Source organism: Falco peregrinus, chromosome 2 (assembly GCF_023634155.1).
Source record: "Falco peregrinus isolate bFalPer1 chromosome 2, bFalPer1.pri, whole genome shotgun sequence".
Classification (NCBI taxonomy): domain Eukaryota; kingdom Metazoa; phylum Chordata; class Aves; order Falconiformes; family Falconidae; genus Falco; species Falco peregrinus.
The window spans coordinates 16217156-16236477 of record NC_073722.1 but is presented as its reverse complement, the minus strand read 5'-3'; the positions used below and the strand labels follow the sequence as shown (position 1 = coordinate 16236477).

The following is a 19322-nucleotide window of genomic DNA, read 5'->3' as shown; positions in this document are numbered from 1 at the left end:
GAGATTCCAAAGTGGTTCTTGCAACAAAAGAGATTTCTTGGAGTCAGTTTCATTCTTCCGTGGAATAAATTTGCTAAATCAGATAAAAATCCTTTTATACAGGAACCACTTCTTTTAAAAGGTCATATTTCAAATTAGTGAACTGCAAAAATAGTAATTAACCTAAGATGTTTTCTTTATCCTACTGCAATGTGAAAGCTGCTCTAAGTAAAAAAGTAAGATTAGATCTTAGGTCATTCATAGATCTAATCTATCCTAGAAGAGAAAGTACTTTGAAGCTTGTATGCCAAATTCATGTGAGCTGCAAAGCAGCAGTTATTTGAATACTGATAATCAGAATAGCAGACATAGTTTTTCACTTGAACTGTGCTTGTATTAGCAACTTGGTTACCGATACTTTTGTTCAAGGACTTTTCAAGCTTTTGCTTACCTTGTAGTGTGTTCTTACTTATACTTATTCTTGCAGAACAGAAAGAAGAAAATATTTTTACGTATTTATTCTTCAGTTATACTTGACTGCATCCACTGTCTGTACAGATGAGTGTCATTTACATTAATAACATATATACAGTATGCTCAATATGTATACCAAGTGGTATTGCATATATATTCTGCATGTATATGCAAAGATATTTTAGACCTCTTAAAACATTTTACACGTGGAATGACTAAATTAGCTTTTGGATTTCTCAGTGATTTTGTATGCCTTATACTTTTTTCCAAATCCTTTCTGTAAAAGTCTGCTAAAGAAAACCACAAGTATAGATATCAAAATATTGTATTTCTTACACTGAAATAAATCCCTGGGTGTTAATGTCATAGGTAAGCACTGAACAAAGAATAACATTGTTGGTGAAAGTGTGATAGACTTTTTTAGTCATACATGTGTTATTTGTTTCTTTTATATCGATGTTCTTATGTAGAAATACTGCTATTTCATCTATGCATTTCAAAGCTTTAAGTTTTATCCATTATGTAAAACTTGTCTTGGGATAAGTGTGTAGACAGAAGAGAAACAAGAATGGTAATATCAAAATTCCAAGTGCGCTGTTAATATTCTTCCACACTATCGGTCACTATTCTCCACCCCACCCCACCCCCCCACCCCCCCTCCAATATCCAAAGATGTTTATCATTGCTGCTTACCATTTGCTTCATAGTATATTCAACATGCAGATGCAACCACAGGCACACAAATCAGCAACTCTTTGTCCGAGGCATTTCACTGAGAAGTGGTTTTTAGCTGGTTACTTTAATCAGCAGTAAATAGAAATTAAGCTGAAATGAATGCAGAATAGACTTTTTTCCAATCAGCTGTATGTGTGTGCATGGAGTCCTGGTTTGCAACACACAGGTATGTTCAGGTGCTTAGAGAATCCAGCATCTGCTTTTGCAAAACATCAGATCCAGCTTTTTCCATGCATGCCATTAATTCTGGTTACCAAAAAAAGCAAAGGGAATATGATGTGATAATGGGTCATGTTATCTTTATTTACTTAATGTATTTATTTTTACAAACCTTGTAGCCTATCGGAGCTTTGAATCCAAAGAGAGCAGCATTCTTTGCTGAGAGATATGAATCATGGGAAGATGATCAGGTTCCAAAATTTCACTATGGCACACATTATTCAACTGCAAGTTTTGCGCTCACGTGGTTATTAAGAATTGTAAGTATATCTTTCAAAAATGCTTTTCCTTTAAATGATAATGCAAGTAACAAACAGCTAGGAATGAATAGAACTCAATGGCACAGGAGAGTACTGAAATCTTATAGTAATTGTAATCAGTAGCATAGAATAGATGTATTCCAAAGTTCAAGAAGAAGGTTTTAATTTTTATGGTACAGCCTTTTCAAATCAGTAAAGCTTTTTCTCCATAAAATTTGCTTTTTAGTGTACGTTCTTATGCTACTTTAAACATAGTTAATTCCTTGCATGTTTTCTGAGTGGACACCATGTATTGAACATTTGTGGTTCTTTGTGAATGTATTTAATTTTCACTTCCTAGTGATTGTAAATGAGTTGGTTTCTGATGATCATGAAATTCTGTGATGTAAATAATTAATTTTTAGAACTCTGCTGCAAATTTATATGGAAGTAACTTTTGAGATGCTACAAATTGATAATACATTGGTTAAACAATGCATTTTTCTATAAAATTGAAAGGTGATTTATCTCCTAGAAAGTAATTTCTTTGGGAAAGCATTAGCAGCACATCATTAATTAAAGCTTGTTAGAATGTACAAGCATACATAAATCCTTGAAGTAATTTATAGCGCTTAGCTAATTTCAAGCAATTATCCACTAATATGTGCTTAAGTGTTCTTTAACTAAGAGGAGGCTTTTAAATCTTTCAAACATTTTTCTTTTCTAAATCATAAATTACATACTAAACAATAACAACTGTAAAGCTATCGGTATTAACTCCTACCCTTTATAATTAATAGATTACCTTGAACAAAATAAAATGCATGTATTATTTTTGTTACATGCCAGTTTAAAAAATATCTAAGATAGAAATACTGAGCTTTCTTGTGTTTTCAAGAGCAACTTGTGTCACAGCTGACTGTAGCTTTTCCTCCAGCCTGTAATTTTTTTTGTTTGTTTTTATTTGCTTTTCTTTATCTAAATATTTATGCATGGAGTAGGAATAAAAAGCATTTATTGAAAAAATAAGCATCAGTTTGTATTTCTCCTTCTTGGATAATAAATTAAGCCTTTGCAATTAATCATGTGTCTGCCAGAAGAGTAGCATCATTAATAACTAAACCCCAAAAGAATAATAAATCCCCTTTTCCCCCCTAAAATTCCTAAAGAAATACATTGCTGTTTTTAATTAATCTTTTTGTGTGTATTTAGGAACCCTTTACAACACTTTTCCTAAATCTACAAGGTGGGAAGTTTGATCATGCAGATAGAACTTTTTCATCTATTTCAAGAGCCTGGCGCAATAGTCAGCGTGACACATCAGACATCAAGGTAAAAAATTTCCTGAAAGGTGTTAACGTGTTCTATATGGCATCTGCCTTTATCGTAGCTGTGATCATAAGACCGCACATTATGAAAAAGGGGAGGAAGAAGTTTAGGAGCTATCCTACCATTTGGGAAAAGATGCAAGGGAGATGACATATGTTTTTACTTCTGTTAGAATCTTTCAGTGAATGCTTTTGTAAAACTTCAGCAAACATTTTTAGCCCCAAGACTGAAATATGGCAAAATTGGCCTTTGTGCTACAGGTAGGGTTTTCACTGTCTGCTCATCTGCACAAGTTTAAAGCCTTTGAAAAGTCAGTAGAAGCTGGTACAGATTTTTAACCACTGAGTTTCATGAATACTCCGTTCATGCTTCTGCCCTGCTCAGATAAGAATGTTGCAGTTATATTCCTATTACTTTATGTCATTTTGGCTTTAGGCATCCAATCTCATTTTTTGGCAATTTCTGCAGTGGCCTATTTCCTTGTTTGACTGTGACAAACAGGAGGAGCCGGCTGTGCTAATTTAGGTGCAGGAAGGGCAAAACCTAGTCTTATCAAGAGGAATAAACAGGGGATAAAATGCTGAGAGGGAGATCTGGAAGCAGCCTCCAGAAAGACTGTATAAGTGTAGAGAAACAAAGGGCTACGGGAAGCCAAGTGTCTGAGGATACCAAGCTGAAACACAGAATTTAGCATGGTATTGAACCTGTCCTAACAGGGGCGCTGGGCCTGGGAACTGGCCAGTGAACAAGAAGTAGATGGGAATAGAAGATAAATTAATTTGGTAAATTAGTCATTGTGTAGAAAGAGACCTAGAATGAAGTGGGTCAAGAAGCTAAGGCAGGAGCACATGGAAGTTCCAAGGAAAGGTTTTGGCAGGTAGGCACTGAAGGAAGGAATGAGGTAAACAAATTTAGTCTGGGATCTGAGGAATATTTTGAACTGGGGAGGAGAACAAAGGAGAGCAGGATGCTGGCAGTGGTGGGAAAGCGTTGTTGACCTCAAATATGATGAGTAATATCAGAATTGGTGTTTTTAATGGAAGGAAGGGTGGAACAGTGTGATGTAAAGAGAATCAGAGGCTAACTCAAGAATGTCATGCAACTAGCAAGAGACATAAGTAACATGAAATCATTCTATAACTATATTCATAGTAAGGGGACAATTAAGGAAAGGATTGATCTGCAGATTAATGGAATGAGATAATTGTCAAGTGATAGTGCTGAAAAAGTAACATCTTTCTTGCATCTGTGAGTCTCCACCAAAAGGATCGATGGCTAGTGACTAGTGGGATTAATACCACTTACATAAAAAAAAAAAAAAAGCTGAAAAAGTAACATCTTTCTTGCATCTGTGAGTCCTCACCGAAAGGATTGATGGCTAGTGACTAGTGGGATTAATACCACTTATAAAAAGATACAATGTCTATATCAAATTGGGAAAGAGCAGTTTGGAAAACACAAACACATTAAATTTTTTCAAAATGACTGATCATTATGAGCTTCATTCTCTTGTACATACAAGACCGGCAGAAAAAAAATCAGAGTGCTGCTTTAGTTTTTTTTGAGAAATGGAGGAGGAGAAGGGTAGCAGTGGTAGACAAATGAAGTATGAAGTTTTTAAAGTAGAAGAAAGAGACCCAGGAAATTATGAGCTGAGTTTAACTACAATTCACAGCAAAATACTTACGCAAATAATCAGACCATGTTTAAGTACCGGGAAGATAACAAGGAGACAAGCAAATGAAACACATATTTATGAAGAAGAGATTATGTCAAAGCAATCACAGTTTCTGATGAGAAAAGGTAACAGACCATATAAGCAGAGAAGAAGCAGATGATGATCTTATTTTTTGACATTATCTCATGAGTGAACTGGGAAAACTTGGTCTGAAAGAATCTGCTGTCCTTGGAGAATAGTTACCAGGGGTTCATTATTAAAACTGAAAGATGTATTGAGTGGAATTCTCCTGGATAATAACAAGTTAGGCCTCAATTTCTGTTATGTTGGATTGCAAGGTACTGGAAGTGTAGTGGAATTGGGAGCATTTCTTGCAGAAGGGAAAAATTATTTGAGAAAGGTGTTAGATGAAATTTTATTAGGGAAAAGTGGGAACTGTAGTCTTCATGCAGATTTTTGTAGAATTAGGCAAAAATATAACACAAGGAACAATCTGCTGTCCAAAAAAGAAAAAAAAAAGGTGTAGGGTTGTAGTACATTGCCAGTGCATGTGAATTAACAGTATTGCGGTAAAACAAAAAGTGAGTAACATTTTATACAAGATACATTAACAGGACATAGATGACTTTCAAAATGTGTAACATAAATCTCAGCTCTGGAACAATGATAACAATGCAAGGTCTTGAAAATGAGATGCAATGAAAGATTGAGTAGTACCATCAGCCTAAAAAATGAGAAGATTGGGAGGAACCTAAAGACTATTCTGTTACATAGGGACTGCTCCAAGAAAGAAACAAAAAATTTCTGCTGCCTATGCTGGAGAATTAACGAACTTAGATATCTGGGAGATTTTGATTAGATGTGAGTATAACCTTTCTAACAGAACAAATAAACCCGATGAATGCTTCGCTGGCAATTAGTGTAGGGAGGGTTTTTCAGAAATACGTTGATATCGTGTGGAAATGATGTATGTGCAAGTTGGTCCTGCCTTGAGAGGCATCCGTCCTGTTGTGGATGGCTTTTTGAAACTGCTTGCAGCTTTCTGAGTCGGTGAATTGCCATGAATTACATCCTACTGTTGTCAAGCATCTGAGCGAGTATTAAGATAGTTTAGAGAAGTCTGTTCATGAGACTGGATGAGCAGCCAGGAGGGAGGATGAGATAGGATTTCATAGGACATGTTGAACGAATTAGGAAAGAAGTTTGAGAATGCACAGAACCATCTTTGTTGGAAATACCTGTATTCACAATATCTCACTATGGCTGTGGAAACCAAGTTTCCTGATAATTCTGTGTTCTGCTCTGCCTTGCAAGTGTTTCTGAAATGCGTGGCTGCAGTGTCCCATACACCTCTAGAAGTTTTCTACATGCAGAAGTGCTACATGTTAGCTTGCTAGTAAAGTGCTTGAATGTCTTTAGTTGACACATGCATCGAAGAGCCTAAATAAAGTCATTATTATGTGCTCCTGTAGTTAATGGTAACATCATACTGTATACATGCTTGTAAATAGAATTATTTACTAGCTAATTAAGAAAATTAACTTAGATGTTGCTGTCACAGTGAAATTAATGACAGGAGCCTTACTTAAATGGTATGTTTTGTGTTATTGTTTTCATATGTCATGAATATGTGCAATTGAAGCAGTAACTTCCATGGGAGACAACCCATGGCTGGCTAGTATGCTTTCTTTACCCATCTTGCATGATGTATGTGCATGTGTGCATGCATGTGTATATTCAGGAAGGTAGGAGGAGGAAGACGGGGAAGGAGTTAAATGAACACAGATCCCTCTGGTTTTGATCTCTGCCAGGGGAAATGAAGAGTATCCAATGTTTATTCTTTCTTCAGAGCTCCTTTCCCACCTGCTTAATTTGACTATCTTAATTTGAGCCAAGATTTTGTCCAAAACAATATGCAATTTTTCTTTTACTCATGTAAGAACGTATTGTGTGAGCACAGCTCATGTCTGTCTGTGAAGACTATGCAATTGCATGCAAAACTGAGATTTTATCTCATGTCATTTGTACAAACATTAGGCACTTGATGAGGGTTGGTGGTTTTTTTTTGTTTTTTTTTTTCACAAAATGTGTAAGAAGTGTATTTTCTTGGATTCTTATTTAAGGGAAATTGTTTGTTACATATTTTAAACCTACATCTTCTGTATGCCTGTTGTAATCTAATGCTAACAGAATGCAACTGCCATATTGGAGAAGGTGTTTTGTTTTGAGAACAATTTTCATTGTTAGGTGTTCACGGAAATTATGCAGAGCTGAGATAAAAAAATAATAAAATCAAGCAAATAATAAGAACATTTAAGTAAAAAACAGCCTTTTAGAAAGTCTTCGTACAGAGATCTTTACAATATGTTCTAACCTTTGACTTCCACAGGAAACATTTTTCTGTCTTTAACAAAATTGTGAGATACATCCTGAATGTTTTACTTGTAGCAGTCAGTTTTGACTAAGTGATGAAATACTTAAAAGCATTGAACTAATTAGGAATTTCCCTCTTTTATTTTGTAAGTAAGCTACATTTTTACTGTTCTGTCTAGTATTTTTTAGCAGATTCCTTAACTAAATTCCTCAGTCTTTCTGCTTCACTTTCCAGTGTTTCAGGTGGGGTTGATATATTGCTTTTTGGACTGAATAATAAATGTTTTTAAAGTTGAAAATATTTGCTTGTGTTAAGGTATTATTATTTTCATTGAGATCTTCTTGAGGTTGAGCAATATGCAGTTAAGAAGAATGGCTTAGTATTTGATTTAATTATGTAACTATATATTTACGGGTGTTTGTTCTGCTGTGGATGAGTATTCTGACAAAAGTAATTGGCTAAGTTCAAAGTTAATTTGAAATATTAATCCATGGTTTTATTTCAACTTTGAATTTTTCTTGTGCACTTGTTCTGAAGCAGCTGACTCCTTCAAAGATAAATGCGATTCTAGGTGTGATGGGGGCTGCCACTTCCATAAGTGCAAGAAACACTTGGCCTTTTTGAAGACAACGTAGAGTTTGTTTGTGATCAAGAGTAGATTTACTCGGGGAGCAGCTTTATGAAGAAGAGAATTATTTTAGCTATAAAATATATCTTTGTAAGTGAGATGTGGGTAACAAAAATTATTTCAGGGGAGTTGCTAGTTCATTAGGGACTTGAGATAGATTGAATGACTTAAGGGAGGAATCTCTTAAAAATGTAGGTATAGTTGGACATGGAAATGACTTTGCTGTAGTATCTGACTGTCCATATCATTCAATCTATGGCAAACACAGGGTAAAAACTATTTATTTCTCAAAAAGTGAAAGGGTTTTAAGCTTTACCTTGCATTTTTGATGGGCTGAGAACAGAGATGTAGTCGGCTGTTGTGGCTGATTAAATAATATTAGTTTCTTTGACCATAAGATCTCTGCGTTCCTGTTGATACCTCTATAATGGATGAAAACCTAGCAGTTTTAATCCATTGATTTGTAGAATACAACGGATTTGGGAAGCCAGTTTTAAGACCTTGAAAGTGGCAGGCCAAAGTGAATGGTATTGTACTGTGATGCATGGGGAGTAGGGGGCACAAAGGAAAAAGAAAAAGAAGGGTTCAGGTTCAGGTTCCAGCTGAAAAAAATGTGGATTTTTGGAACCATTGAACTGATTACAGGAAGTCATTTCCCCTTGGGAATGAATGTAGTTAGTGATACTCTCTGTCCTGAGATTATTGTTAATCTTAGTTGGAGGCATCATATATTACAAGGAGGACTAACATGAGCTAGTTTTGGAAGCAGCTCTCGTTGGCTGGTATCACTTCAACAGAGAAAGCTAAAGCATATGTGTGGTCACAACCAATCTTTGTCAGCATCCTGTGAGAGCCTTGGATCAATGATCAAAGCAGGAAACTAATGTTGCACTGTAGTATAACCTTTCGTTGAACTTTTCAAATTTTGATTTCAAGAGGTGATACGTTGCATAAAATTTAATTTCCTAGTTCTCCCTAACCATTTATTGAAGCAACGCAAATTGAAAGTCCTTCGGAAGTTTGCTAGTATCTTGCTACCACTCTGGCATTGTTATTTACTGAATAGCTCAGCACTGTTGCATTTAAATGATTAGCCGTGTGTTTTGAAGTTAAGAATATTAAATATATTTCAATTCTGTCAGACTACCACTTAGTACCTTTAAAGTACTAGACAGGCACAATAATTAACTTAGTAACTTAGTTACTTCCTACTGCACATTATTAGTGTATACAATCCTGGTTAGTTTTGTTAATACTGTATAAAAAGCAAACATGGATAGCCTGACAGTGTTCAATAGAAAAGTAGTTCAGTCTGAGGCTTGGACTAAGTTCTGGAATACAGACGTTAAGTCTGTCCTTGTGTGTTGCTGTTTTTCTTTGAAGAGTGAGTACATTTGCGCATGGTCAGGAGCAGTTGTTATTTCTGGTTTGACAGCTAACTTGTTGTGAGAAATCTGTTTATCATAATGTTTACAACAGCATAATTGTTACCCATGTTGCTCTTTGCATGTATTACCTCTTCTGCAAGTGTAGTACTTTGCTGATTTTTGGTGTGGATTTTTTTTTTTTTTAATATATGTACAGTTTTCAAGAGCATTTGAAATTCTTACGCTGTCCTCCAAACAGCTGTGTTGCCTTCTTAGTGTCATCTGGAATTTTTTTACTGCACCTTGTATGCCAGGTCATTAATGAGATTATTGACTGGTATTAGGAGCAGGGCAGACCCCATTACCGTGTCCTCCCAGTGTGACAGGGAGCTATTGATAACTGCTCTTGGAATATGGATTTCCAGCTTGGGTACTCCCACGTTATTGTAACCTAATCTCATCTCCATTTCTCTACTTTGCTTAAAGAATGTCACGGGAGACTGAGACACTCTCAGAGGTCTCTCTCGAAAATGAAGCAACATCTTACTCTCTTTTGCTGTCTACTATTGCGGCTACCTTTTGAAAAAGAAAATCGGATTGGCTTAATAACTGCTATAATGTGTATATTGTCTTGGACCTCTATGAGTGTACTAAAGTGGGTATCTGGTGTATGTAGACGCTAGTAAGATTGTGGGATAATGGGTTTGGCCAACATTCTTCAGGAGTGTCCTTGGAGGGAACAGCTTGACAAGCAGGAGAATGCTAAAAAAAATAATAATAATGATTTCCTTATAAATAGGATACCGAGATGAAGAACTCAATTATAACAAGTGATAATCATGGGTCTAAAATGATGTCTCAAACTGTAGGCTGTAATAGAGAAAGAGCTCTGAAAGTAGCCCTCTCTCTTCTCAATTTTCATCCATTTTCTAATTCTTTGCCTCTAAGTCATCTCTGTGCTAATGACTAAAGCTGATCCTGGACAAAAATGTTTTTGGTACCGTCAGCTTATGGAAACAGTGCCAAGTTTGAACTAGTTAGCCTGTGCTAAACCAAGGATTCTGCTGGCCATAGGACATTCTCGAAATCTATTTGAAGCTATCGTAGTGCTGTTATGTGCTGTTCTTCAAGTTTTGTAAATTGTTCTTAAAAGGAATAAAGAAAACATTGGGTACAAGTACATAATATTTAAGATTTATTGAGTTCTGGTGCCATGACCTCATAATCAGTGGCATTAAAATATAGCTAAGGATTAACATTATTGAAATAGATAAAGGAATAGTTGCAGTAAAGCAAAATCAAAATTAAATAATTTAATACATTGATCTCATCAGATGGATGCTCAGATAATTGTATAATGGGCCCATGTACCTCAGTCCTTCACTATTTCTTTACTTTTCTTCCTTTCCTATACATATTTTGAGTGAAATAACTTTCAAAGCTAACAGAATTAAAAGCTATCCAGGCTGAAGTTTTCAGCTGTGAGTTCCTAAAGGCCTATGCAAAACGTTCATTTAAAAAAATATCCATTGACATCTGATAAAGAAATGATACCGAGATCCAGTCATAATATGTCCTGTAATGGCATATCTCTTTCACACACTTTCTCTGAAAGAAGCACATCCAGGGAAACTTCAGTATCCACAGGGATTACTGGGTCCTTTTCTTATAGGAGTGTTGAACCTGTTCCTGTCTCTGGGTACTGATGTGTTTTATCCAAACAAGCACAAACCCTGTGTGGAAAGTCTTTGCTATGGTAGACAAGTTAGTTCTGTAGTAAAATGAATAAATGACGATTTTAAATACTGGTGGTGTTGCTTAGTTTCTGTGACTGTTACGTGGATTACTAAGTCTTTAAGAGGACTTGAGAATCTGGACTCCATTATTGAACTTTATGTGCAGTAAACATTAAGGTGGGCCTTGAGAAAATTCTGTTTACCTAATAGCCAGGTTTTGCATGTTTGGAAATTGTTATTAATAGTTATAACATTCTATGAAGGAAAAAAATATCCTTCTCTTCAAGTGCTAGAACAGATGATGCTTTGTCTCCTATGGGCTTGCTTCTTGCAATTGACTGACTTGTCAAAATATCTGTAAACCTCCAATTAAGAATTTCTCAGTGATGGGACATCTGTTACGGTGCCTTCTCTCTGTAGGTTCTGTGGAGTCCGCTAAATCTGAACTTACGCTGCACTTACTGCGCCCCTCAAGACACACACATACAATGGCTCTACTCACCTGCTTATTGTTTTTAAATTTGTAGGAACTTAGTTATCTTTATAACCTGCTGTAAAGTTAGGCTAAAATTGACCAAGAAACTTAAAATGTTTTTGGAGGAGATGGAGATTGCTGTAGATGGGCCCATGAGCACTGACAAGCTGCAGGATTGAGTACAACCAATTGAAAGAGGTGGTATGTTTAAACCTTGGTCCTAGAGGCAAGAAACCCCAGAGTTCCAAGCTACTGGAACATTCAGAAACTAGAGGATGACAAATTTCTTGACTTTCTTTAAAATACAGATTAAAAAAAAAAATACAAGCTCTGCAACATGGCAACTCATGGTTATTGAAACAGGCTGCTTAACATAAGCATGCTTAGACACCCTGTAACCTGATAAGTTTTTTCTACATATGCTTTGCATTGTTCTATACTTCCACATCTAATAGATGGGAGTTTCAAAGGAATAAAGTTGCTGCCAAACTGGCAACATTACCCTTGTATAGGAGAAATTTCATGTCATATTAGTAGCAAGGTCAAAGATGTCCAAGAGCAATGACTAGCAAAATTCAGAAGCAGGTAGTTAGTAGTTCAGATTTTTAACCATAAAGTGGTTAAAAAAAAGTCTGGTGTTGCAAAAATTTTAACATATTTAGGATGCAGATCTTTGGTTTTCATGAAAGATTTGTTTTTCTGTAAAATTCTGCCAAGTTCTATAACAAGAAAATATTTCTCTGAGTTAAAAAAAACCCCAATTTCTAAATTCAGTCAGATCCACTAAGGTAATCTGTGGGAATTGTAGCAGTTAAAAATATAGACATCTGGGTGTATGGATCGGAAAATTCCAGCCGATGTCTGTGGTCTACTTCTGTTATACCCAGCCATAATTGTATTGAAAATGAAACAAACACTTTTAATATCGGCTCAAAAATTTTGTGTAGCTGTTGAAATAGTAAACTTTAAGTTACAGACAAGTTTGCTGAAGTCCAAAGGAGAATGACCAGAGGTCTAGAAAATGAGACCAGCGATATGAATTTGAAGGGTTTAGGTTGTTTATTTTGCAGAAAAGAAGAACAAGGACAGAAACGTGAAGTGCTTTGGCAGTGGCAGTTCTAATGCTTTTGCCCTGCTGGGGTTTTTGTCTAGCAGGCACCATGCGCTTCGTTTCATGGAATCGTAGAGCAGCCCAGGCTGAAGCAACCTTGAAGGACCATCTGGTCCAGCCTTTCACAGGAAAGGGAGCCTGGGTGAGGTTACTTAGCACCTTGTCCAATCCCATCTTGAAAAAGTCCGGTGATGGGGACCCTACCACGACCCTGGGGAGGTAGTTCCAGAGCAGTTATTCTCACTGTAAAGAATTCTTTCTTATATCGAGCTGAAGGCTGCTGCATACTCCCTGTTGCAGTGTGCTGCCGTGCCAGCCATGGTGCTGGGGCACGTGCTGTCCGCCCTTGGTGCAGGGGGGCAACAGTGGTGTGGAGGAATGCTAGAAATCCATAGGATCCCCATCCCTGGAAACTTTAAAAGAACAAGGCAGAGAAACACTTTCAAGAATACATGATTGTGATTCTCTGTGAACGGAAAGGTGGAAAAGATGACCTTTCAAGGTTTCATCTAGATACTTTTATGATTCACTCTAGTCCTTTCCACCCCCAGATAGTTTAAAAAAATGGAGGAAAGGAATGTAGTACAATGTATGCAACTTGTTTCCTCTTTCTTTGTCAAATTATCCTGAACTGTGTATTACATAGTATATAAATACGGTCAATAAATATCATTGCATGCTTTTACATATGTCCTCAGTAAAAAGTAAAATAATTTTGTGAATGTATAACCCATGTATTGACTAACAGGATTTAAAGTGCCTTCAAGATGCATTTTTTATGCAATAAAGTATTTACTTAAAATCTACTTACTAATCCATAATGAATCAACTACTAATTGTGATTATCATGTATTTCATTAATCTACTAAATATCTGGATCTTTTATAATTTTATTTGATTAATTGTAAATTACTAAAGATTTTAATATTTTTCTTAAACTAGGAATTATTTGAAAGATAATCTCTTAGAACTTTAACAGGATGATCACACACTGACAAAATTAATTTCTTCATTAATTCAATTTAGAAATGTGATGGAAACCTGCTGAAGTATTTTTCTTACAAGTTGGGAGAATTTCAGGCAGTCTTGAGGCAATTTCTTAGTTCTGTGAGAAGTAACACACATATAGCAGATGGAGGGAAATTCAGGGGTACTTAGAAATTACACTACCCCACAGTCATGAAAATGATTAATTTGCAGTGTGATAAAAAAATGAAATTTGAATTTAGTATTTTGTGCATATTTTAATAAATATTTAATATTTTTGAATGCTACTTAAGTCACTTAAGAGAGGAAATGAAATGTGGCAATATGAATGAATACCCAGATTTCTAATATGCATTTGTATTATTTAGTTTGACAGGTTATATATAGGCTTAATATCATTTAATGTTATTGTCAAATAATTTAGTTTGAAAATCTGGTATCTTATGTTTTAATATTCTTAGGGATGTGTCACTGTTTCTAGACACCTTTGCAGATCATATAACTCTGCTTTAAAATGCATCTGTCTATTATTTAATAAACAAAAGAAAAGGACACAATAACATTTCATTACAATAAAGAAACAAAGTATCTTTTATAGTTGTTTTTATTAATGCATTGTGACAAACATGAAAACAAATTATCAGTGTTAAACTGACATTCTGTTGATATTACTTGTTTGTAAAAAAAAATATTTTTAGTGAAGTTTCCTTAGGAATCATTATTTCCATGTGGTAGAGGGCAATTTTTCTTAGAGAAAAATTGTATTTTCATTATATGCTGAGTGTTATAAGCATTTTAGTAAGAATCCTGATATGGCAAATTTTACCTTTAATTTTTTTTATAAATACTGTGTGTTAGATTCATGTTGATATTCACTGTGAGGTTGTTTGTCAGTTGTAATGAAATCAGAACCATGGTAGGAGGAATGAAATATTCCTTATCATAAGTATGTCTGTCTTTACCCTGTAATTCCAACAGAGGAATTCCTGAAACTAATTTTCAACAGGATTGTGCTAAAGCAAGAGCTTCAACAAATCATACAGATGTTTTCGTTTTTCCATGAAATCATATAAACAAAAGAAATGTGGGACAATTTTACTGTTTCTGTACATGTGCTGAGTGTGTAAAATTTCAGAATGGATTCAGTAGAATTTGAAGTATGAAGGCAACCAAAGTGGTTAGTCAGCAGGGAAGACCTCTAGAGGGAATGAATTTAAATTGACTAGAATGCTTTAGCTTGCAAAAAGAGACCGCTGAAGAGGAATGTGATGATACAGGTCTATGGAATCCAGAAGGGCGTATACAAGAATGAATAAGGAGTTAATATTTACTCTTTCTCACAGTACGGGTACTAGAACCATCCACTGGAACTGTTAGGAAGCAGTTTTAGACTAGCCAAAGGAAAAGCCTTTGTAGGGGAAGCTACAGTGAGGAACCCATGATTTTAAACTGAGAAGCGCAGATTAGGTCAAAACCATTTGACTGTAAGAAGCTGACAGAATATCCATGGAAAGACTCTATTTGCCCTGTGTTAGTCTTCCAGTCCTGGTTACCATTCCACGTGAGATACTAAACGGTCCTTCAGTCTGGCCCTTGTGGCTGGTCCTGCATCTTTATGTGGTATTTGTGCGAAACCACAAGAACTCCTTCCCCTGCTCCCCGCTGCCCCCACCCCCCCTCAAAAAAAAAAAAAAAAAAAAAAAAAAGGCAGGCAAAAAGTGCATTAAATATTTTTTTACGTTCTCAGGTGTCCAAGATTTTCCATCATTAATGGAGTTAATATGTTAACTCACACACGTGAGTCAGCAGCTGCTGTCTTAGTGTCTATGCATGCGATGTAAATATTGTAAGAAAAAAGACGACCCCAGAAACAGAGTTGAGGAGGACTCCTAAGGACTGCAGTTACAAATGCATAAATAATATTTAGAAACTTGATTAAAATTAAATATTTTATTATCAGGTTTATTTGCTGGTTTTAGGAAAAACCATTGGCCTTGAACTAATGTCATTTTCATCTGTATAAAGCCATTTAAAAGCACTAAATACTACTCAATTAAAATAGCCCAGTGTATCCATTTGCACTCCCTTTTCCCATGTGTAAATGCTGGCACGTGGTCAAGGTAAGAAAATCAGATAATAAAGAAGCTCTTTTTATAAAAATGTGTTATGGTGGCAGTGAAAAACTTTCTGAAAACTCATTTCTGGAGTAATGAAATAACGTTTTATGAAGTTTCTAATAGTCAAACTAACAGAAGTTACTGATAACTTTTAAGTTTCCAGGCAGCATATTGTTTCTGTGTAATGTAATGAAAACAATGTGTGTTCTAGAAAGCCAAATGTTTTCTGATCTTGAAAGAAACTAATGAATAGCTGTACAGATATATATATAGATATAGATACATAAAACCAACAAACCATCAGTAACATATGTAATGAGCTTATGTTTTAAGTATTCAGAATCATGGTATGGTTTCATATTTATGCTGTTATGCTGCTATCAAATTAATAGTCCAGTATCTCTGTTTTTCTTTGTTAAGTTTCTGTCTGTGCTGATAAAAACTACAGAAACTTGTTTCAGAGTACTTTATTTTTTACAAATGTTTATCCTTGCCACATTCTTGTTCTTTCCCTTATCCTATTAAATAGTTTCAAATCTCTTTTTATCAAGTACTTGTCAAGCATTTGGTACAGAAACGTGTTTTTACCCTGCCTAGTTAATTAAGGTGACTGTAAACAAAAAGTTGTACAATTCAAAGCCAAGCAGTGTTTCACACAAGGATGGAGGTGATAATAGCTTAATTCCTGCTTGATCTTTCCTGTCTTTGCCCTGGCTACTTCGGATTGACCTTGTCCACAATCTGATGACCTCCCTATTGCACTCAGCCATTTGGAAAGCTGCTCATGCCATCGCTGGCCCTGAGGGGCTATCTGGGAGACCACCGAGCCATTGACCCATGTCAAGACTGGGTTTCAGATCTGATCTACTGAGCTTCTGACGTAGCTGCACACTACACCCACTGTAGACAAAGCCAGTGGGGCAGTCTGATTTTTTTTTCTGCTTCTTAAGTGGCATGCAGTTTGCACTTGCTGTATGGAAGACAAATTTTACACCAGTCATTTGCTATGAAATACACTTCCTGAAGCAATTACACATATTGATCCTTTCTTTACAAAGGAAGCAAATTCTCTAATTTAGTGGCACAATTTTTCTAAATCCATCAAATGGCCGGGGTTATTGGGTGTATTTAACTCTCAACATCAAGTTCTACCAAAAAGCACTATTAAAATATATTAAGGGCAGAAATATATATGTTATTTCGTAATAGGCTTTTTTTCTATGAAGTGTTAAGCCAAGACTTTGCAGATGTTTATAGAAGTGTGTAAATAAGGTTCTGATCATAGTAACTTAGATATGTGTATGTATATCTTAGTGCATATTGTACAGAATACATGACGACTTCCAAAGCTGCAGGTCTGTTTACAAAACAGGGAAACACTGCCCTTATCCAGGAGAAAATCCTTATGGTTTTGAGCTGAATTTTGCTTCCTAGCATGTTGTGTTCAAATCTGCACTAGATATACCATTTTCTGCTTTAAAAAATTTCGTTGTTTAACCATAAGCATTGCTTTGATTTTTTTTCATAGGACTTAGAAATTACAGTTCTTTTGCTGTACGTGCTTGCATTTTTTTCTTGAGCCGTGTTTAGCCCAACAGGCTCTGCCTGCAGAATTGCCCCAGTGGGCCAGCCCTGGAGGTGTAACTGCCACCTTCCACTCCTGTTAGGCACAGCCCCATAGAGCACTCTTGTTCAAAGCAGTGATGCTCCTCACAAGGAATTTAGCACATACACAGGCCTTGTAACCACGTGCAATTCCTTCCTTTTTTTTTCATGTGTGTGTGTCAAATTATACATAATGCTTCCCTGTAATTATAAATTGGACACATAATTGAGTTAATGACCTTTTCATGAAAGAAAAATATTGATCGATTCAGCTTTGACCATGTGGGTTTTTTTCTGAACACGTGGTATAACTGCAGGTATTTTAGAATTTACAAATAATAATATATTTCTGGGCATTGAACAATCTCAGATAATAGCCTTACCATTAAGTTCTTAGACCCTTTATTTTAGGACTATAACTGGGTTTTACACCTTTGTAATTAACATACATGGCATTACTTTCAGGCAAACTCTGTAAATGCTAATGCCATTTGCGCATCAGCACTTTAAAATATGAATTGTATTAGAATGCGAAAGAATCAGTTTTCCCCAACTTCTTAACACCCTTAGTTGTCTGTTGCTTTCCACTGAATACTATTTCTACCAGGTGATGTTTATTACTTTAATTGTATAAGTTTCTCTGTGGATAGTATGCAATCAAAACCAATGTTTTGACCTTTTTGTTTTATAGCCTGTTGTGTGTTAGTTCTTTGTGGTGTTGCAAACATTAGGATTTATCCTATCCAAAGGTTTAAATTGTAGAAAGTATGAAAGAGGGGATTTCCTCCTTCTAGGGGTGGAGGGGGATGTGGGAGGATTTTGTATGTTCTCTTTGCCTAATGACATTCTAATCATTATTTTTTTTTAACATGACAAAGTGCATCCTGTGACAGAATTTATAACATGGCATTGTTTTTCATTTATCTACAGGAATTGATTCCTGAATTCTATTACCTCCCAGAGATATTTGTCAACAGCAACAATTACAATCTTGGAGTAATGGATGATGGAACAGTTGTGTCTGATGTTGAACTTCCACCATGGGCCAAAACCCCAGAAGAATTTGTTCGCATAAACAGACTGGTAAGATGGCTATCTTCTAGTATCGGTCAAGTAACGTTGGTCTTGCAAGATTCTTCTGAAATAGTTTGGCTCTTTGCTTGCAATATACAGCTATTTGTAGTTTACGTATGAGTATGGCTGAAATAATCTGAAGAAGTGTTAGATTTACAAGTTTTGGAAGAAAAAAGGCATAGGGTGTTGGTCATTCTTTAGAATTGCTAAAAAAAGTTTGTGTGGTCTAAGTATGCAGGAGATCTTATCCCATTTGTATGTCAGCTCTTGTGGTTCTAAAGAGCTAATAGAATTGTCACTTCACAGAAGACTTGAAAAAACTTGTTTAATCATAGAAATATTTGTCACTCTGATTACTTAAATGCAGTTTTAGGGTTTTTTAATATCAGTATCCATTTAGCTCCAAAGATCAGTGAACGGCTCGGGAAAGAAGGCTGCATTTTAAATCTGCTGCCACCTTTTCCATTTCTTCCATTAAAGTGATATTTTTCAGAGTGTTTTTTACAAGAAAATAGAACTGAATTCTCCTTTGCCTGCTTCATTCCCCAAACCTGTGTTATTGTTCCCTTCCCTGTTTAGGAAAGTCGGGTTGTTGGCACTGCCTGGCTTCAGGGTGCCCTCCAGGCAGTGTAATGAATTACAGAATAGCTGTTACAGTGTCATTGTTGGTGTTACAGCACATGCCCAAAGCTGTTACCCTGGGCTCTTTTCAGAATGAAAGGAATCTGCATCAGTGGTGCTAAAATAAATAAATTAGGGAAGCTTTTTTTAATGCAACTTGACAAGTGAGGCTGCATTTTCACGTGGTAGTCAGCTAACTGGGAAATACGGAATTAAGGCATAGAAACTCTCAAAAACTTTTCAGCTACCAGGCTTAGACTTAATAATGCCCTAATATTCCTAAGCTAGAAAGGGGGAATTGAAAAAATTCTGTTGTTGGCGGAACATCAGACCTCATATTCATATAATTGCAGAACAGTCACATCAGAAGGAATCTGTGATGTGTACGTTGTCAGAATGCTTTATGCTGCACTTTTACTGGTGACACGATACCGTGGTCTTCGGAAATGTTATTTGGCCTGGATTCCTGCAGGCAGTTGTAGGGTGCACCGTAATAATCACAAATTATGTTAGGTTAATTTAGTGTTTTGCTTCATATAGAAGTATGTGCAAATTTTATTTAAATGAGGTATGA

General features: G+C 35.9%; 1 protein-coding gene across 1 annotated transcript in view; it reads left to right on the top strand.

Annotated features, from left to right (window-relative positions):
• LRBA (LPS responsive beige-like anchor protein) overlaps positions 1–19322 on the top strand; it is a 411018-nt gene that overhangs the window by 295961 nt on the left and 95735 nt on the right. Inside the window, 3 exon segments of the mRNA XM_055797819.1 lie at positions 1527–1667; positions 2859–2978; positions 17984–18136. Coding sequence (XP_055653794.1) covers positions 1527–1667; positions 2859–2978; positions 17984–18136 — 414 coding nt within the window.